Source organism: Rhinolophus hipposideros (assembly GCF_964194185.1).
Source record: "Rhinolophus hipposideros genome assembly, chromosome: 5".
Taxonomy (NCBI): Eukaryota; Metazoa; Chordata; class Mammalia; order Chiroptera; family Rhinolophidae; genus Rhinolophus; species Rhinolophus hipposideros.
Genome location: NC_138051.1, coordinates 84,194,910 through 84,215,779, shown reverse-complemented (window position 1 = coordinate 84,215,779; position 20,870 = coordinate 84,194,910). Strand labels below are relative to the sequence as shown.

The following is a 20,870-nucleotide window of genomic DNA, read 5'->3' as shown; positions in this document are numbered from 1 at the left end:
AAATATCGCTTATCTCTTCCCTTTTTTCCATCAGTACACCTATCACTTGTGTGAGTCATCTACTGTTTGCATTTCCTAAGCAGCAGCCTGGCACTGATCATGTGGTTCCCTTGCTTGTGACTCTTGAGAGCTTCACCATTTCAGCTCATTTAAAGACCAAAACCTTTAACGTGACCTCCAAGGCCCTGTACCCATCTCTGTTTACCTCACCAGTCCCTTGCTTTTCTGAGTCACAGACACAATGACCTTTTCTCAGGTCTTTGAAAATATCAAAAACCTCTCTCTCAAGACTTCTGGAATGCTAGCTAGTCCCTCTGTCTAGAGTAAATACTACCCCAAGTTCTTTCTTCATATAGCTAATTCCTAGTCATCCTCCAGGACTCAACTCCAGTATGTCTTCTCCTAATATCTCTTCCAGCCCCAACCCCACTCTAGGAAAAAGTCCTGTACCACAGTTATGGTTCTTGAATATCTGTATTCCTTATGGCCTTTGTCTGTTGTAAATTAGTTAATTATGTAATTTAGTTTCCTCTGCTAGAGCATAACGTCCAAATATCTATGCCTTTTTAAAAATAAGATGGCATTTTGACAACTTTCATTGTCTTTAAGTCATTAAAATGTATGTCATTAGGCCAGTGAAGCATCAGATGAACTGATTAATAAAAATGTTACGCAAGAGAACAGAATTCTGGGTAAGAGTTTGCTGCATACCTTCTACACACAAGTTTTGAGATATTTGTGATGGTGTATGCTGCCTACCTACGAAGCAACGGCACGATAAATTATTTCACCAGCTTCGCAGAAGAAAGAAAAGGAATTCCCAATATATAACTGCAGATAATTCAACAAATATCTGAGTTCCTACTACGTGCCATTCACTGCTAGGCATTCAGAATACAGTGCTGAGCAGAGTAGTTTTGGTCCTTGAGTCCTTACAGAGTTTCAAGTTTAATAGAAGCATTAGGTGTTTTTTAAATGATCTCACCAAAAAATATGTAATAAAGGGTAGTTGTTACTAAGGAGAATTAAACGGCCAATAACAGGTTAATGAGTGGGAGCTGACAGTTGTCTCTGAGGATAGATGGATTACATTGAAGCTGAGCCTGGAGGGAAGATCATTCTTGGCCCAAAAGAACAGTGTGTGCTTAAGTCCTGAGGCAGGAAGGAACAGGCTGGTATGCCCAGAGTGCAGAGAGCAAGACTCAGCAGTACTGAGGTGGACAGTGTCTGATCACATTAGTGTATTCCCAGCAACAGTTCCGGGGCTGTAAGGAGCAGCATGTTGAGACTTAAGGACAGTCGCTTTGGATGACCCCAAGAATAAAAGCAGGGAGATCAGGGAGGGGGGATGTTTTGGAAGTTCAGGTGAGAAAGATTACAGCTTAGACTAGCGTTGTGGTAATGGAGGATAGTAGATGGATTTAAGGTGTACTTGGTGGTAAAAGTAACAAGACTTAGTGATGGATTGGATGTGAGGGAGCGGGGTGGGCAACTTGAGCAATCAATAGATATCATGTTGCCATTCACTTCAACTGAGATACTGCAATATAACAAGATTTTTTAAATGTTCCTGAAATAATTATTTTGGTTAAAGGCCAAGGGCAGATTCTACTAAAAACTAATTATTTTAATAAATTCTTTCCTCACAGAGAGCATTTGACTACTTCAATTTAGCAGCTAATGCTGGCAATTCACATGCGATGGCCTTCTTGGGAAAGGTACTGTACATCCTGGGACTGTATTATGCTAATAGCAAGAGGTGTTTGCATAGTCAGTGCATGTTATCCTCAGGATCTAAAGTTACCAAAAATAAACTGGAAATAAAATGATTGTATCTTGTCATCGGGCAGTGCTGTTCTGAAGCATTTTTCTAGGCAACTTAAACGTACCATAGCATTTGCTTATCAGTATGTTACTTCTGCTTTGCAGTTAGCTCTCACTGTTTGAGCTCCTACTTTTTATGTATCATACGCAGTGATGATGAAGAATTTATGCTGTGCCGTTTTCTGCCAGTCTGTCATAATTGCCTGTTAACTTCCATGCTGAACAGAAGCAGTTAGATTTAGTTGGAACTTGTCTGCAGACCTTTTAGTGGTGTTAGATATGATAGCCGTCACCCACCTCTCAGTGCAGTCCTTTTCTCAAGCAAGGAGACACTTCATAAGGAATACATTCCCTATGTCGTGGCCCAATCGCATAACTTCCTTTTTCGTTGGTTTAAACTAATACAGTGTAAACCAATGGGTATTTTCGTCTGTATCCAAATCCTAAGGTTAGGAGGGTCAGATATAAGAACATATCTCAAAGGTTTTACAAATAGAAAAATCTGATCAGTATTTGCCACAGGATCACATTTAATTAATTGGGGTCTGAGAACTTTACATTCAGATATTTCAACCACTGTAGCACAGACATTGGTGTTCACCATTTTTATTAAGCACTTAACAGCTTTTCATTTGAGCCCTTTCAATTTTTTTTTTAACTTTTATTTATTTAAGTGTGTTTTTCCAGGACCCATCAGCTCTAAGTCAAGTAGTTGTTTCAATCTAGTTGTGGAGGGTGCAGCTCACAGTGGCCCATGGGGGGATCGAACCGGCAACCTTGTTGTTAAGAGCGCTGCACTCTAACCAACTGAGCTAACTGGCTGCCCCACCCTTTCAATTTTTGCTCTGAATTACTAAGTAGCCCTACCTCAAAACGATGTCCTTTGTCGTTTCCGTATTATGTAAATAGATAAAAACTGTTAGTCATTCTGTTCTTTCTCTTGGTCCTTCATCATGTTCCATACCCATGCTCTATTCATTCAGTGCTTGCAACCTTTTAAAATAACCTTTTAGTTATTGCTTTTCCTGAACTTAACTTTATCTTATCCTAAGAAAAGTAGTGGTAGAGGAGAGATTTTGCTGACAGTTTTCCTTACCCCATTTAATCACTGATCCCAAGCAATTTATCAGCCATTTAACTGCCCTAGAGCAGAGTGAGAAAAAAGATTCATATTGGGGTGAAAGATTTCTCCTGAGATTGATCTATAAATTGATTTTATATATTTATGTTTATAGGTAAGTCATAAATTTGATATGATAGAATGTATAATAATATAAAAATGTCTACTTTTCAGGTTTTGCTTTTAATTCTAAATTATCCTGTGGGGAATTTTAAATTTTGTTGAAAGATTTCCTGAGATCTAACAGAAACCAAAATGAGGCAAGATAGGAGGAAAATGTAATTGGAGAGAGGGTTATAGCTCTTAATAAAATTGGGGGTCTGTTTTCCAGATGTATTCAGAGGGAAGTGATATTGTACCCCAGAGTAATGAGACAGCTCTTCACTACTTTAAGAAAGCTGCTGACATGGTAAGAGTTCTGGACTCAGGGTATTGAAATGTATACCATATTACTATTATTTTAATAAATAAGTTTATTATATTGAAGGATTAATCAAAACCAACTCATGCCATAAATTATTGAAAGCATTTATGTAAATATGATTCATGTGAGTGAATTGAGTGGAAAAAAACCTTCTTAATAAAAAGCAATTCATTTATTTTTTTAGGAATCAGATTATTGAATAGTAAAACTCTTTCTAAATTTCATTGAGAAGTTTCCTGATCAGGGAAATATTGATTTTAGTAATGGAATTGAGAGTTCTATTATTTACTTTATCTGTCTTGAAATTTGTGGTCTAAACCTTACATAATTGGGTATTTTTGATAATCACAATACATAATTTAGGCTTTCTTTGGCCCAGGGAAAGCAACATATGAGTACTTAAGACCCTGTATGCCTCCAGTGTATACACTTAACCTTTGCCATCTACATGTTATTATAGTTCCAAATGGTAGTTGAGTATTTCCGAAAGGAGTGCTGGGACACTTTGTTAAAGATGACTTCCATCTCTCTGAGTTTAGGTGAATTCTAGAGTTTTCTCTTTCAGATTTCAAAACAATGATTATCTTGGTTTGTGACCCTCTAGTAACCTTAAGCATATCTTTGCCACCTGATCCCAGTATTACTGCTATGTATGATATGGTCGTTGACTCTACCCCATGCTGTCTTCTTCTTTATTGGGGAGGGAGGTTACCAATGAAGAACTACCCAAAAAGTGACCGACTTGTTATCCTAAAAAGATGACATACATTAATCATGTTTTATATCATAAATTCTTGGAACAGATGGTCATAGGGTAAGTCACCAAAATGTAATTCTAAATGAATTTACCATTTGCTTCTTTTCAGCAAATTATTGAAAGCCCTCAAATCTCAAAAAGTCAGTATTATGTTTAGCCTGATGGGAAGGAGACAAATTTGTTTTGAATTGAAACGTGCTAAGACATGTTTTGAATATGCTTGTGTAATAAATTATTTCTTTTGCAGGCAATTGTTCTTGCCTACTTTTTAATGACCCTTTTCACTCTTTTCTCTCTGGTTTACAGGGCAACCCAGTTGGACAGAGTGGGCTTGGAATGGCTTACCTCTATGGGAGAGGAGTTCAAGTTGTAAGTTTTCATCTAACATTCTGATTTTAACAAGCAATCAGCGGATGAGGTAGGGAAGGATTCCTTACTTTGTCACTAAAGCCTAAGAAAGTGTTCAAGTGTCTCCTATTTAGGAGGAGGAAAACTTTCTCTTCCATCCTTTGCCCTCTAGCTACCACCTCTCTTCTCTGTGGCCCTTCACTGCAAAGCCAAGTTTCTCCAAAGAATGAACTATATTAGCAGCTGCCATTCACTCTTTAGCTCATAGTAGTCAGACTTCTGCCTCACATAACTGCTCTACACAGATCACCAGTAACCTCCTAAATGTCAACTTCTTTGGTTTTGTGTCACTTAAACCCTTTCTTCCCTGGAGTTCTGTGACTGCAAGCTCCCCTCCCCTCCCCTTTTCCCCCCCTCCCCCTCTCCCCTCCCCTCTCCCTCCCCCTCTATCTCTCTAAGCAGTAAGTTCTTTTAATTTGGGTCTGAAACTAAGAGCTAGGTTTAGGATTCTAATCTATTGGCATTCCCTAGCACAAGAGACAGTAATATGGTCTCATTTTGATTCCTTCTAGTCATTTGAGGATACTAAAATTCAGTACTGATCTTTGTTTCAATTTTTTTCTGTGGATACGTATGGTATTTGAAATCTAATAATCATAGTGTTCAGTATGTACACAGAGAAGGAACGAATGAGGAGAGAATAATTATGCTTATTTAAAATTAGAAAAATTCAAGCTTAAATAGGATTGGTTGGTTAGTAGAAAAGATATGACTGTTTCTTAAATCCTGTCCTTGTGTTCCACTAGTGTTGTTTATACTTTCCCCGAATGAACATGCCAGTTACTTCACAAAAACTCTAATTTGCTTTCTTCAACATCTTAAATATTAATCCCTCTATGATTTAAAGTATATTACCATCTGTATAATATAAAAAATTAGAAGGTAGTCCTTTTAATGGTTCTTGGACGATATTTTATGTGTGCTTTGTTAAGTCTTTTTAATGAAGGAATCTCCTTCTAACTTCTGAGCATGTCAGCCTTTTGAGCTTTCTCATCGTGTGATCATGTGACCTCTTTTTCTACAGAATTATGATCTGGCACTGAAGTATTTCCAGAAAGCTGCTGAACAAGGCTGGGTGGATGGGCAGCTGCAGCTTGGCTCTATGTACTATAGTAAGTAATGTTGGAATTAAGGATAGATACGCTGAGATCTAAATTACCTGTTTCCACTAGATGTCATTATGCTATGGAAATGAGAGCAATCAAATTCTGCCTGATTAGTGTTCTCCCAATTCAATAATTTGTGCATCCTGTTTTTTATTGTAAATTGTACTTTTATTATTATCAATAATACACAGATCCATACTAATAAGAGTCACATCTTTCCTAATAAGAATTCTGCATTTCATTTAGTTTTACTCCTATATAAGGCTTCTCTAATGCTTCAGCTAAATCTTACTTAAGACTATTCCTGACCTTTCATGTGATTTTCCTTACAGATGGCATTGGAGTCAAGAGGGATTATAAACAGGCCTTGAAGTATTTTAATTTAGCTTCTCAAGGAGGCCATATCTTGGCTTTCTATAACCTAGCACAAATGCATGCCAGTGGCACAGGTGTGATGCGGTCATGTCACAATGCAGTGGAGGTAAGGGCTTTTCTACCAACTTCTACGCAGGAAATTCACTTGCCCAATAGAAAAGTCTGCCATTTTAATTCTGGTTTTCTTTTGTGTGATTTCTTCTCGAGTAGAAACAGACTCAGCCTACTAGCGTTGGTATACTGAGGGTCTGTGTGTTACCATCACACTTATTTATTTCTTTCATCCCTCCCTACTAGAATCAGTGTTTATAAGCACAGGTATTGTTGTCTGCAGTCTCCCTACCATGTAAGACAGTGTCTGAGACATGGTGTGAAAAAAGTGTATGTTAAATGAATGTTGCAGAGGGGAAAGCTGATATCTCCCAATTGGAAGTTTTCCTCTTCAGCACTTTCATAACTGGCACTTTAGAATGGCATTGATAAATGCTTAGCAAAGTTTCTAAACCTCTCTGTGCTTTAGTTTCCTCATTTGTGAAATGGGGCTACTAAATAGGACTTACCTCGTAGAATGCTCCCCCATGCACTACTTCATGAGGGATTAAGTGAGTGAATACACGTACTGTACATAAATCACTCAAACAGCGCCTGGCCAACGTAAGTGGTGTATAATTGTTTGCTATTATTCATATAAACTATTCTAAAGACTAAGTGAAAGCTTCAAATAAATATCCCAGACTTTTATATATGTTTAATCAAACTGCCAGACATTCAGAGAGCGTGCTTAATTAACAGTCACTTGTAGCCAAAGTGAAAAATGATTTTCTGGAATATCTTTCTTACTTTTTATTGACTTTTTTTTCTTTCCTGTTCTCACAGTTGTTTAAGAATGTATGTGAACGGGGCCGTTGGTCCGAGAGGCTTATGACGGCCTATAACAGCTACAAAGATGGCGACTACAATGCCGCAGTGATCCAGTACCTGCTGCTGGCCGAACAAGGCTACGAAGTGGCACAAAGCAATGCAGCCTTCATTCTCGATCAGAGTAAGGTTCACGTTAGTCCTGCCTGGTCTTTAGAATACTAGGGTTCACATCATGTTAACCTGTTTAATAGTGAAAGCCACAAAAAAACTTCTTTTGTTGTTGTAAATAGAACTCACTACACATGCTTAAGTTATTTTACCTCAGATCTCTAAGCCATCAAGGTTAGTTTTGTAGAGATGACAGAAGAAATAGATTTGACAGTCATCGTAAAATCACCTGTTTTCAGTAAATACATTTTTTTCAAAATACAGCAGGTACAAAAATATTGTTTCTCTAGCAGTATGTAGATCCCTGGAAGTGGTTCAGTAGTCAGTCTCATTGGTTTTATGGATAAAATAGGAAGTCGTGTTGTCCTAACTACAGTGATCTTTGAACTCAATATATTATTCTAATACTTGTTTAATTTCTGTACAGTACTTTTTTCACTTAATATTTATTATATCCGAATTCTTATTTAAATTATGCTCCTCATATTCACCCTAGTTAGTAAATGAAGCCTGAAAGCGTAGTGTCTTTCCTTCAATTCCTGGTTTGTGTTACATCTTTCCCTGTAGGAGAAGCAACCATTGTGGGTGAGAATGAGACTTATCCGAGAGCTCTGCTGCACTGGAACAGGGCTGCCTCTCAAGGTGAGTGCTTGGGTTATTCTAAAGCATAAGTTTCACCCAGGGACCTTTCTTTATTGTTTTTTGGTTTTTTTTAATCTCCCATAAAAATTAAATCATATCATTCATCACCTTAAAATTAAGCAGACATACTAACAATTGCTTAATTTGTTTGCATCGTGATTGGTATTTGTTCTTAAATTGGAAGTTCTAGTCCCAGGGTTTCTAAATGGAATTATAAGATCTTTGTACTGGACATTTATAGCGTGCTATGGTTTACTGTCTGGTTTTTAGTTTGAGGCCAGTATATTGTGTAAAATGACAATTGAATAGGATATGTAATAGAATATTAGTCTAAAACCCAAAACATTTTAACTTTTCCCCCTACTTTTCTTTGATTATTTATTTCTCACACATACTACTCTCTACATTGTCTGCCGGTCTCGTCTCTAAGCCTAAACAATGGTCTAGTTCAACTATTTAAAATGTAAAGAACATGATTAAATAGTGCATATCATTTGAAGAGTATTATTCATGTAATAGAGAGTATCACCCTCCTTGATTTATCTCTTCCCGACTATTACAAAGTTTCTTGAAAAGAGTTTCAATTTTTACTGAATTTATAGAGTGGCTCAAGGATTTTTTGTCAGTTTGTGTACTATAAATTAAAATTCTGTTGCCTGTAAGCACATTAACAGGAAGAGAAATAACAGTTGGTCTGTTTTAAACACACTTTATTTATTGTCAGTTTTGTCTCTGTTGTTTAAGGCTATACTGTGGCTAGAATTAAGCTTGGAGACTACCATTTCTATGGATTTGGCACTGACGTGGATTATGAGACTGCATTTATTCACTACCGGCTGGCATCTGAGCAGCAGCACAGTGCACAAGCTATGTTTAACCTAGGATACATGCATGAGAAAGGATTAGGCATTAAACAGGTGAGCGTGGCCTCAGAACAAATGTTTGAATAATAAAAGTTGTGATTTGTGAGGAACATCTGCATTTTTATAGAAAATACACTTTCGTTGGAATGTGCTCCGATTTTAGGTACCAAGTTGTGAAACCAAGTTCTGTGATATTTCAGAAGACTGCCCTTGCGTCTCTCCCATCTTCCAGCATGCACACAAATAGCCATACTGTTGTATTGAGGATAGTAACCCAAAGACAGATTCATGAAAACAGAAATGCAGTGCTGCCTCTGTTGATAACTCCTTGTCTGAGAAACTGTCTGTCCATCTTCAGACAAATTCTATTATTTCTAAATTATTTTGAAATGAATTAAGGTGGTTGCTATTGATAAACATATTTCTGGTTCTTTATTCTTCCTAATAAAGTCTAACATTCTTTAGACCGATGGCCTTTTCGCCTGTGTACCCTTAAGAGAATTTTGAAAAACTATATTATTGTGTACATTTTTAAGTTGACACTTAAAATTATTCATCATAAGTTTCAAAGGGTTTAAATTCTAGCTATTTTAAATATGAACAATTTTTAATAAAATGATTAAATTAAATTGATTTAAATTATATTTGATACACATTAATTTTTTTAAAACGCACAGCAAATTTTTAATTGCACATTGTATATTTTCCTTCCTGAATTTATATTTTCAGTCTACTATTCCCAGACTGTATGCTAATGTAATTTTTTTAGTGCTTACGTCTTTTACCACTCACTCTTGTATTTATCTGTATATATCCTGTGATTTATCTATATATATCCTGCTCTATGTGTTAAGAAAAATTTTTGAGATATTATTAATCACAGTTGATCAGTTAATATTACTGTTGATTGGATCAACATAATAGTATAAATTTGATGAAATTCTACATTTTGTGATAATTATTGAAAATGCATTTTTTACCGAGATGAATAGGGCAGTATTTTTAATTAGTTTAAGTATCATTGAGTCAATTTAGCATTCGTTCTATTTTTCATTTGTATAAATGTATGACTGGAACCTTGTTCACATAAATTAGTATATGGGAATGGAAAGAATTTTATTATAGCAGAGTCACTTAATTCTTGAAACTACTTTAGAGTTCTATGCTTTCTTATTCATTTGGGACTGCTCTAACAATACCATAGACTGGGTGGCTTAAGCAACAGAAATTTATTTCTCACCCTTATGGAGGCTGGAAAGTTGAAGATCAAGGTGCTGGCAGATTTGGTGTCTGGTGAGGGCTCACTTTCTGGGTAATAGACAGCCATCTTCCTGATCTTGTCCTCACCTGAGGAAAGAGCAAGAGAGAAGCCGAAAGCTCTTTTGGGACCCTTATAATAATGCGAATTCATTCCCAAGAGCTCTACCCTCATGACCTCATCAATCCTAATTATCTTTCAAAGACCTTACCTCCTGATGCCATCACCTTAGAGGGTAGACTTTCAACACATGCATTTATGGGGGACACAGACATTTAGGCCATAACACCTGTCAAAGATCAGAGTGACCTGTCATTAAAATTACTTTTAATGATCTACCACCTGACAAGTTGGTTAGGTCCCTCTTCAGTTTTGTCTCTAGAAAGTAATCTAGAGATATGTAATCTAGATGTATTTCCTGATCACTGGAGTGATTCAGTTTCTCAGGTTCTGAGAGGAATATCTAAAAGACTTTACCACAGCTTATCAAATAGCTAATTATACCCCTTACTCTGACCTAATGTGCTTTAGGGAAAGTTGTTCATTTGGTTTTGCTAATGCACTGTTTTTGTCAAAGTGCTTTCTATTTTATCATACTTGAATATGAATTTAATTTAATTCCAATATGTAAGTTTTGATGTTTCTCATTGACAACAACATTACGTACTTAAATATCATGGATCAAGACTCTGGAGGTGCAGGCTGAGTGCGTTCAGTTTATGGGAGATCTCTGCCGTGTAACGTAGTTATTGAAGCCTCTCCTCATTGTCAGATCAGTCAGCCAGGTCAGACTTAGTTTCTTTCAGAAAGTTACTTCATTTTTTAATTTAAATAAAATTAATATGTTTGATGACTAATATAAAAATCGTATGTGTTATGATTTTTATGGGATACACCTAGTAATAACTTACTAAAGACAGTCAAGATTAAAGTGATGTAACTCTAACAGACTGTTTTTATAATAGGTTATAAACCAAGAAACTAATCAATGTGCTTTTCTGATTTCATAATTTGTAAAGTAATGTAACATATAGCTTATGTAATTCTTGTGAATAAAGATAATGATAAAAGGCATAAGTAGGGAGACAGAACTCTGGGATTCAACTTTTAAGAATAATTAAATAATTATGTATAAAAATCACAATGACTCCATTAGTTTTTATAAGACATAATGACCTTTTCCTATTTTTCCTTATTTTTTAAATGAAAAAATATTCATACTACTAAAAACTATAATCAGTCCAGCATCTAATACAGCTAAAAAAATATTAAATATTAAATAAGATGAGGATTGTTTATAATTGGAATTTAAAAATTCAGGATATAATTGTTAATTGATAGATAAAATTTAGTTACCCTATTGACTCATCACACAGAGCCTATGTTATCACATAGTTGGCTCCATCATCTTGAAAAATATGGCAGTCCCCCAAAATTTTCAGTTTTATATATGTTAAATCAAAGACACTAATCGTACCATTACTGTTATGTGAAGGTGCTCTTTTCAACTAACGGTGCACCCTAGGTATGCGCATAGGGAATAGCCAAAAGTAACTGCTTATATTTAAATACGTGAAAAAAGGCATTTTTCATGTTTAGCCTTTCTTTCCTGTGTCTCATGGAATTCTTTCCTAGGAGTTTGATAATAGGGCATGGAAGAAGTAAGGTTGGTAAATGAAAATTTCACAACTCCTACCATCCCGTTCTAAATAGTATATCTGAGTGCAGAACACTCCAGCCTGGGCCAAAATTAACAATGACTTGTTTCACCCTTTACAGAAATGTGTCTGAGATAGGGAGACGCAGGATGTGAGTCACTTAACACATCCTGGCAGGTGTCCCTGGGAGCACCTTGACTGTGTCTACTCCATATCAGCACTCCTGCCTGAAACCAGGAATTGCTTACAATGACTCAAGTTTTCAGAAGGGAAAAATGAACGTGTGACGTACAGGTCCCCCCTGGAACTGTCCCGGTTGACAATGTTATGGGTAGAGATAGCACTGGGGCAGCATTTAACTCTGAAAGTCTTCAAATGTAGGAAGCATATCTGCACAGCCAATGGACGTCAGATTGGGGGAACATAAGCTAAGTCGTAAAATTTTTCAATGAAATTTTTCAAAATTAAGCAGTAAGATAAAGAACTATTACCCAATTGAAGCCTGGGATTTTTCTTCAGGTAAGGGAAATTTTTAAATGAAACTTGAAAGGTAAAATAAATTTTCCTAATATATAAACTAACTAATAATTATTCTTACTCATTTTAAGAAGAAATTAATTCTAGTTTGTTACCTGTATTATAGGATATTCACCTTGCCAAACGTTTTTATGACATGGCAGCCGAAGCCAGCCCAGATGCACAAGTACCAGTCTTCCTCGCACTCTGCAAATTGGGCGTTGTCTACTTCTGGCAGTACATACGGGAAACAAACGTAAGTGGTCCACGCCTCTATCAGTTAAAATTATGTAATACCTCAGTGTGGAGGTTTGTGTTTTAAAAGTTGGGGGAGAGAGGAGAAGGGTCTGGTCTCCTCCCTTCCCCCCCCGGGTGAAGTACCTGCAGACCACATCAGGTGAGGTGTGACAGTGGCCACAAAGCAGTTACAGTTTTCAGGTAGCATTTGGCAGGGGTTCCCAGTGCTGACGTGTTTTTCATTGATGCAGTTTTCTGGTTTAGGGAAAACTGAGACTAATTCATGGCAATTTGAAACAGTAATTAACTAAATTCAGTAAACATTAAACAGATGACTGCCTAGCAGTGACTCAGACAAGTCCCTTAAAAAGAGAATTTTTCCCAAAAACCTTTAAAGAAAAAAAGAGAGAGAATTTTTAAAAAGGGAAGAAGTAACAGAACCTGAGAAACTGCCCAGGCTGTTGGACTTCAGATTCATCTGATAGTGAAACATGTAAATACCACTGGTATTTTGTTCTCTAAAAATACCTTGAACTATTCAAATAAGCTGTTGGTAGAACCTACGTAGGAGATGGGTTAGCCATTCTCTTCAGAACTACCAGCTTCAGTTAACAATACTTACGTGGAGGTGCTCTTGGGTGCTCCAGTTTGACATTTCCTGTTCAGTACCTGTAGGTCCTCATAATGGATTACGTGGTGCAGCACTTGATCTGAAAGTCTTAAGATGTATGTAGAAATGAGGGCTATTGAACTTGCATTCATTCCGGACCAGAAAAGGATGCTGCTTCCACCTTGTGTTAACACCTTTCAAAACACATTGATACACCATTTCAGCATAAATTCCAGAGTGGGTTCCTTCCTGTGTTACCCAGATATAAATGGACTCCTTGGTGCTCTAGCATCTGTACAGAGAAAGCCGACAATGTCTGCCTTTTGCGACGCTGGCCCGGGCTACTCAGGGCCTCCGCGTGTAGGGCTCCAGGGGCCTGGAGCTGTTGGGCTCTGTCCTCTCGGCTGCTTATACATTTTTGATGGCAAATTTTTAGTTGTCAGAGAGCATGAGCCAGGGTGTGCTGTACGATGTCCGTTTCTTTATTAAAAAGCTACTAGTATGGCAGCGTGCTGTTTCTCTCTCAGGACTATTCCAGATCCTTGTCTCTCAAAATTTTTAAGACTAATAGACTGTTCATTGCAGTCTAGGATTTTGTCATGCAATACAACATACTAAGTATATTATATCTTTATTGTTTTTAATACAGAAATATGAAGAAGACAATAAAATGCCTATAGTCCTACCACCTAAATATTCTAACTAAAAAAAAAAAAAATAAGTATTGATGGGAAGAAAGTCAAACAGTACAGAGAGATAACAAAATCTCCCATCACAGTTCTGTCCTGGGAAACTTAATATATATAGTTTATTATAATTTCTTTCCAGAAAAATTTACTGCCTGTACTTAAAAACATATTTTATGGAGACCTTTAAAATGTAATTTTATTTAAATACCAGAGTTATAGCTCATGTTTATTTACTTTGTGAGCAACAGGCAGTCAGAAAATAACAGGAATAACATTTCTTAAATGACACTAAAACAATTAAAATATGTACTAAGAACTTAACTTTTAAGTTCAAATTCAGGTGTTAAATATTTAGTTAAATCGTAACTAAAGAGCATTATAGTAGTACCTTGGTTTTCGAACATCTCTATTGACGAACATTTTGATTTATGAATGCCGTAAACTGGAAGTAAATCCTTTGGTTTTCGAACACGACTCAGAAGTCGAATATGTCACATGGCTTCCCCTGAGTGCAAGATCCTGAGGCCTAGCTGTCAGCTGTTTTCGAATGTTTCAGAGCTCGTGGATTACGTTCGAAAACCGAGGTACCATTGCATTTAAAACACTTGAATTCCTGCTATCTTCAGTTACACAAGAGAAGTCGTGGAATAGCTGTGCTGTCATTAGAACAGAGCCTTTTAGGTAACTGGTGTGCCGTCACCACAGAAGTTACAGGTGCAGCAAGATCTTGATTATCTCCTCGGCCCTCCCTTGTCACTAGTGTTCCTTTCAGATATTTTCTGTGTGAAATCGTTGGAAACTAGTTCATTAGATTACTGACAGAAAGAAACCTTGTCAGACGCTTCATATAGTCAACTGTTATGAAATAATAGCTCAGTTCCTGAGACACATTTTTTGAGTTTCAGTTGAAGGCTCTTAAAACCTTTAAAAAAAAAAAAAAAGAAAGAGAAAAACATGCACATTGCAAAATGTTCCTAAAACCAATTACTTTACTAAGTTCTGTATTTATCTCTAATTTGTGATGTAACTTTCCTACTTCCTTCTCTGATATTTTAGTGATCATAATGATTTTTACATTATTCTCTGTAAGATTCGAGATATGTTCACGCAACTTGATATGGACCAGCTTTTGGGACCTGAGTGGGACCTTTACCTCATGACTATCATCGCATTGCTGTTGGGAACAGTTATAGCTTACAGGCAGAGGCAACACCAAGACATGCCTGTTCCCAGGCCTCCAGGGCCCCGGCCAGCACCACCGCAGCAGGACGGGCCACCAGACCAGCAGCCACCACAGTAACAGCCACAGCGTCCAGCCTTGATCAGTGACTACCAAGGAAATTGTTTGCTGAGAACACCTGCCTTTGATTTAGGACTTTGGATCAGTGGCCACCTCCTGGAAGAGGCACGAGGAAGCATTGAATTCCTAAAGCTGCTTAGAATCTGATGCCTTTATTTTCAGGGATAAGTAACTCTTACCTAAACTCAGTTTGAATGTTTGTTTCTGTGCTGTTTGGAATAACAATTCTCAGCGGCTTTCCTTTTTTTTTTTTCTTCCTGGAAACATATGTGAGACACTCAAAGTAATATCTGCTGTATCCAGCTATCTTTCTTGGGTCCTTTTGGTCATTCTCTCCATGTGCATAAGTTCTTCTTTCAACCATCTTTAAGGTCTGGTGCATTGACACTAAAAACTGATCTGTGGAAAAAGGAAAACCCAGTCAGTTGCAAGTTTAACCTTAATTTGTCTAAAAGTTTGAAAATAGAACTTACCTTTAATTTAAAAAAAAAAAAGGTCTTCAAAGCATTTCAGAATTGCGATAACTGAGAAACTTTTACCAATCTACATGCAAGTATATATATTCCGCATACTTGTATTTTAAAAGGGAAGGTAGGGATGTTTCTTACTATTGGTGATTGTCATACTTCATACCATACTTCTCTCCTTCAGAGACTGAAAGGCCTTGTTAAAGAGTTTTATGTGGACTTCATTTCTTTGGAATGGAATATATAGAAGATATTGTGAACTGACACTTTGAGCTAACATGTGCATTTGCCCCACCTACTTAATGTATTATAATTTGCTTTTTTGTTTTGAGTATATAGAGCCTTGATCTGAAAGCCAGAAGATGGGCTAAATGGGAGAAGTTAGAAAACAATATTAAAGAACTCTGAGTGGAGTACTAGCATCATAGATTTTCCCCAACGCTGAAGCATTTTGTCCCAGGATTTATTTCATTTGCATTTCTTATTGCAAAGGAACAGATCACGCTCCTGAATTCCTTAAGTATAAAATGTCATTGCCAAGATACGGCATACAGTGACTACCATTATAATACTAAAATTCAAAGAACCTAAGATGCATTGAACTCAGTGGTTGAGAAAAGCCAAAGCCTGTCTATCCCGTTCAGGAAGATTTTTACTTCTGCAGTTTCCTATTACAGGAGAAGATCCACCGCTTGCTTAGCTATCACATTCACCACCCTCCCACTGTTAACACTAGGAAAATCAAGGCTATTACACTTCAGAACTGTCTGGTTAAATAGTGTGGAAAACAACAACAAAGAAAACTGGAGAACTTCACATAGCATACAAATGAAAAAATTAAATGGAATTTGTATTTCTTTCCATGGTCAAATGGTGATGTTCCCCGGTCTATATCTAGTCTGGGAGTTCGTTTGTACCTGAGCAGGCTTTCTAGGCCCACTGATCTCAGCCTGTTTGTATTAACCTTTATACTCTTTTTCCATAATCCCTCACCTGCCAGAAAACTTGAAGAGTTTATTACCTGTAGAGTTATAAAACTTTGGTTCTTGAAGTTGGGATTGTGTTTAGAACTAGATTTCATTAGTCTAATGAACGTGAAGGCTTTAAATCTGAGGTTGTATGCTTTTTTGTGTTTAGAGTATTATGAAAAGCCTGGTAAGCAAGCTTTCCTCCCAGATAATTGCTTCCAAAGTTGAAGAGGTGGTCACAGCAAGAACCATATGTCCAAAAGATATGTCCATATCTGAAAGCTAGGAAATTTTACCCTCGTTTGGGGCAGCTCTTATAAATATAATATTAAGACTTGTTCAATCTCTTACACTTAAGGGATTTGAGTGCAGTGGGTAGGATATGTTGCTGTCTTCACCGCCTCTTCTCCCCACCCTCCAAAACCAGTATAATCCTTGGTAGCAGCCAACCTTCATTTTGAAGGAACCTTTTTAATTGATTTTAACAGTTTAAAAACCTCTAAAATGACAAACTTCCATTTTTTCCCTCTGTCATCCACCATTTCTCCTTTGGCAGCATTTTTATCTGTCTCCTTACTTCCCTTTATCAGTACTTTGGTAAAAACATGTCATTCAACAATGTGTACTACCTAAAGCTAGATGGAAAAGGGTATCTCGTTCTTCCTTCAATAACAAACTTCCTAGTAGTATACCACTTGCCATGTGCTTTTTATTATTAATTATATTCCACATATCCTTTTCTTGGCTTTTTTCCAAATCCTGTTTTACCGTGGGTCTTTTGCTACTGGAAATTTGAACAGTATATTTAAAATAACTTAGTTCCTATGGTTTCATGACTTTGGTCCTTATGACTGTCTCAAAATACTTTGCTCCCTTTCACGATACCTAGGCAAATAGGAACTGGGTTTGGTGTTTCTCCTAAAGTAATGCTCAATATTTACCTAATCAAATGGCATCCATTTGAATAAAATGACAGTAACTAAAGCTAGTTAATGTCAGTGACATTAAACTAACTCCAAGATTGCGGAGTTTTAATGGTAGAATTTAGTTAGCAGACAGAGTGTGGCTTCTTTTCTCCATGGTGGCCCCTCTCCTGACCCTTTATCGCCTGTCTTCCTGCCTCCCAAGGTGACGACAGTAGGAATACTCAGCTAATACTCTCTCATGCATTTGGTCGATGGTCAGTCAGTGTTTCAGAGACTTGAGACTCTTCGTTTTGCTTTTATTTTACATTGCAAAGGTAGCATTGATGTTTGGGTTTCTTTGTGTGTGTGTGTTTGAAGTTTTTGTGTCTGTTTTCTGAATGAGGCGTATTTTTGGTGAATATTCAGTGGCACAGAAAAAGTAAATCAAAACCCTTCTTTTTTTTCAAAGTTCATTATTTAACACTTAAATGAGATTAACTTGTGACTCATTAATCTTAGTACTTTTGAAGATGTGTTTCCCTTGTGCACATAAGGTTAATTTGCGAGAGTTTTACTGCCAAGCTGTTTTATTTCTGTACCACTGGGAAGTTTTAGACTTCCACCCCTGATAGGGCAATGATTTGATGCTTTATTTAATAAGAAATAGCTGCTGTTGCCTCCAAGAAACTTAAGTATAGGTATTTCCTATAGGATTTTTTTTTCTTTTTTATACTTTGTTTTTCCCTCCTTTGTTCCTCATGTTCGTTCTTCAAACCAGTGTTTGGGAAGTAAGTGCGCAAACCTGTAAATGAAGACCACAACTATTCATGTGTGGAGCATGTGTGTTGTTGTCTGGCTACATCTGCAAAAACTTCCTCCACGGAGGTTTGGACTAACATTTCACATGCACATTTCAAAATAAAATGTTCCCGATAAAACGGCCCCTTTATCTGCCAAGAAGAGCAGCGTGGGCCACGTTTGCTCCAGTGACAGCTACAATTTATTTGGAAAGTGGGTTTAACATATATTGCACAATATTATGACTTCTTAGAAGTGTGCAACAAATAAAGCAAAAGAAACTTCTATTTTCATGAAAGTGTTTTTATCAGTCATTGCTCTCAAATGTAAGTGAACATATAAAATTTCTGAATACAATATTGTCTGAGGCACTACCTGATTTTTAAATGTGTAGTAGTCATTGAAAAGAGGCTAAATTTCTCCTTTCAGTTGGTATTTCGAGAAAATTTAAAATACCCCAAGTAAAAAGATTTGTATTTTAAAGTGACTATTTGCACAAGTAAAAATCAGATTTTGTGTGCATGAGAATGATGTCTTAGTATGTGCAGGGAGTCATCTCAGGCACTGTTTTTCCTACTTGGAATGACAAGCTGATACTATTCTCTTTAATAAAAAAAAATTATAACGTTGATAACGATCAAGGTGTAACCACTATCAATATTTAGGAGAAGTTTTAAAAACCATAGCCTGGCATTGGAAGGAACACCATGGTAGACTTTTTTGTAAATTTATTTTGTATTTAATTACATACAATATAAAGGCTGGTGAAGTGTAATATAATTGTGTAAACAAATCCTGTTAATAGAGAGATGTACAGATTCGTTTTGTACTGTATCTTGAAACTTGTGAAATAAAGATTCCACCTCTGGTTACATTGTATGCTGCAATATACCATGACCAAGCACCTTTCCAGTCAGACTCTTTTTTTTAAACCTGAATGATTCAGTTTTTAATGAACCTGTTTGGAATTTCAGAAGCTTTTGGAAACATTTATTTGGGGTGGTTTGAGTCCATCGTTTCTTGACTTTTAACTCCTGAAATTCAGATTTCTGTAAGTTGAAATTTACCCTAGGGAGAAAATAAATTTGCTAAGAAATGTTACCATTTTTTTAATCTCTGAGATCTTAGACCTGCACCAGGCTGTGATATGTAGTAAATATGATTCACTTTAATCCTCATTATACTAAAATATATCTAAAGTTTGTTTATGCATTACCTTTTTCCAGAAAGGTTTTAGGAGAGCTTACAGAGCTGCATATAATACAATGATAAAAATGTAAGTAGAATAATACATATGAGCTAAGTAAAGGGGAAATGAAAAAGAAAACAATGTTAAACGAGGAGTGAATTTTGTACACAAAACACACGTTAGAGGTGGGCTATAAATCTGGCCGACTTCCTAGCAGCCAACTCAGAAAGGAAATTGAGCTAAAATATTACATCTTAGGAGCTTCAGATGGTTAGATAAAAAGTCTGATGATGCAGCATATTGTGGCAAGTGAGAAACTAGATCTCAAATTTTACTTCTGGGAGCACAATAAGCCACCCAGATGACCTTGACTGACCTTGGTTAAAATAAAAGCTGTGGGGATGTCAGCTGTCAGAGCCATAACAGTAGCAGTTTGACCATTCAGCCTGTAATTGGGTGTGATCCCTATTTACCACTGAGCCCCTTTCTGACAAGTCATTAAGGTGAGTCCTCTGTCTTCACTGGATGTGACTTGATGAGAAACAGCCTCTTTAATTCCTTTTAGGACACTAATTTTGATTGGTTATACTAGCCTTGAAATTTGCTCGTATTGTGTTACAGCATATACATGGATATATGCAAGTAAAAAATTAGAAGTAATTTTCATAGTAGAAAAAAACAAACAAAAACCAGAAGGAAGATTGGTTTTTTGTTTTTTTTTTTGGATATTTACCAAACACCTGAATAGGCAAGTAAAAATATAATGAGCTTTAGGATCTACCAGTTCAGAAGGAAGTGCTGCTGTGTCGTGGGGCTTGTACGTTTCTTCCCAAGTCTTCCACCATGGCTTTGAAAGCTATCAGGTTAAACAGCCTTATTATTGGATCCTGAAAATTCTACTAGCCAGGTAATTTTTTGTTAGTAGTAGTACATTTTGAGCAAAACTTTGACTTTCCTGGTGGTCAAGTATTTTTTGTGCTGATTAACTTCTTTTAAATGTGGCCAAGTTTAATACTGAACTGTGTATTAAATCCCACATAATTTTTTCTCATGTGACTTGAGTAGTAGAATGCGGTCAGTTAATTGACTTCAAAACATTTTCATAAATATTTTCAGTTGTCGCTCAATCCAGTTTGCTTTTTCTTTCTCTCTGCCTCCCACAGAATTATGTTAATTAGCCTGTCAGGATTGAAAAGGATTTCTAAGTCTTGTAAGCAGTAGGTATGAGATTCAAGTATCCTAAAGCAAGGATTCTAACTTTGAAAATAGAGACTGAGTCACTGAGTATTGCGTGACTCGAGATTTAAATGTGAACAACAGAAACCCCCCCTTTCTTGGAAGCATATTTATACCCAGATGTGGAAGCACAGCTGTGAGTTTCAGAGTTTGCGTGTCTGGGTTTCCCCACTCCTCCCCTGTGTCCTTGCCTATCATTTTTTTCTTAGGAAAATTTAATTAATTGAATTTTTTGCTCTAAATAAAATATTTTGAAAGGAATAGAAACAATTGCTGGTTGTGCAACGGACAAATGGGGAGGAAATCATCCAGCTGCTCTTGTTTCTCTTATGTGCTCGTAAAGAACTTTCTTGAGATTTTCCAGGCTGCACATCTATGTTATTTTTCCTTTGCACACCATTTAGACAGTGTTCTTTGGCTGGTAACGTCTTACACATGGCATGGAAATTTACTGCCAGGACAGAGAGGTGAGAACAGCACACTATTTTCCT

At 36.7% G+C, this 20,870-nt stretch overlaps 1 protein-coding gene across 1 annotated transcript in view; it reads left to right on the top strand.

Moving 5' to 3' along the window:
- SEL1L (SEL1L adaptor subunit of SYVN1 ubiquitin ligase) overlaps positions 1–19,054 on the top strand; it is a 50,530-nt gene extending 31,476 nt beyond the window's left edge. Inside the window, exons 12-21 of the mRNA XM_081047721.1 lie at positions 1,650–1,718; positions 3,276–3,353; positions 4,432–4,494; positions 5,558–5,645; positions 5,972–6,120; positions 6,891–7,056; positions 7,611–7,685; positions 8,430–8,602; positions 12,108–12,236; positions 14,607–19,054. Coding sequence (XP_080903847.1) covers positions 1,650–1,718; positions 3,276–3,353; positions 4,432–4,494; positions 5,558–5,645; positions 5,972–6,120; positions 6,891–7,056; positions 7,611–7,685; positions 8,430–8,602; positions 12,108–12,236; positions 14,607–14,816 — 1,200 coding nt within the window. The 3' untranslated portion in view covers positions 14,817–19,054. The remainder of the gene's footprint in view (positions 1–1,649; positions 1,719–3,275; positions 3,354–4,431; positions 4,495–5,557; positions 5,646–5,971; positions 6,121–6,890; positions 7,057–7,610; positions 7,686–8,429; positions 8,603–12,107; positions 12,237–14,606) is intronic.
- The last annotated feature ends 1,816 nt before the right edge of the window (positions 19,055–20,870 follow it).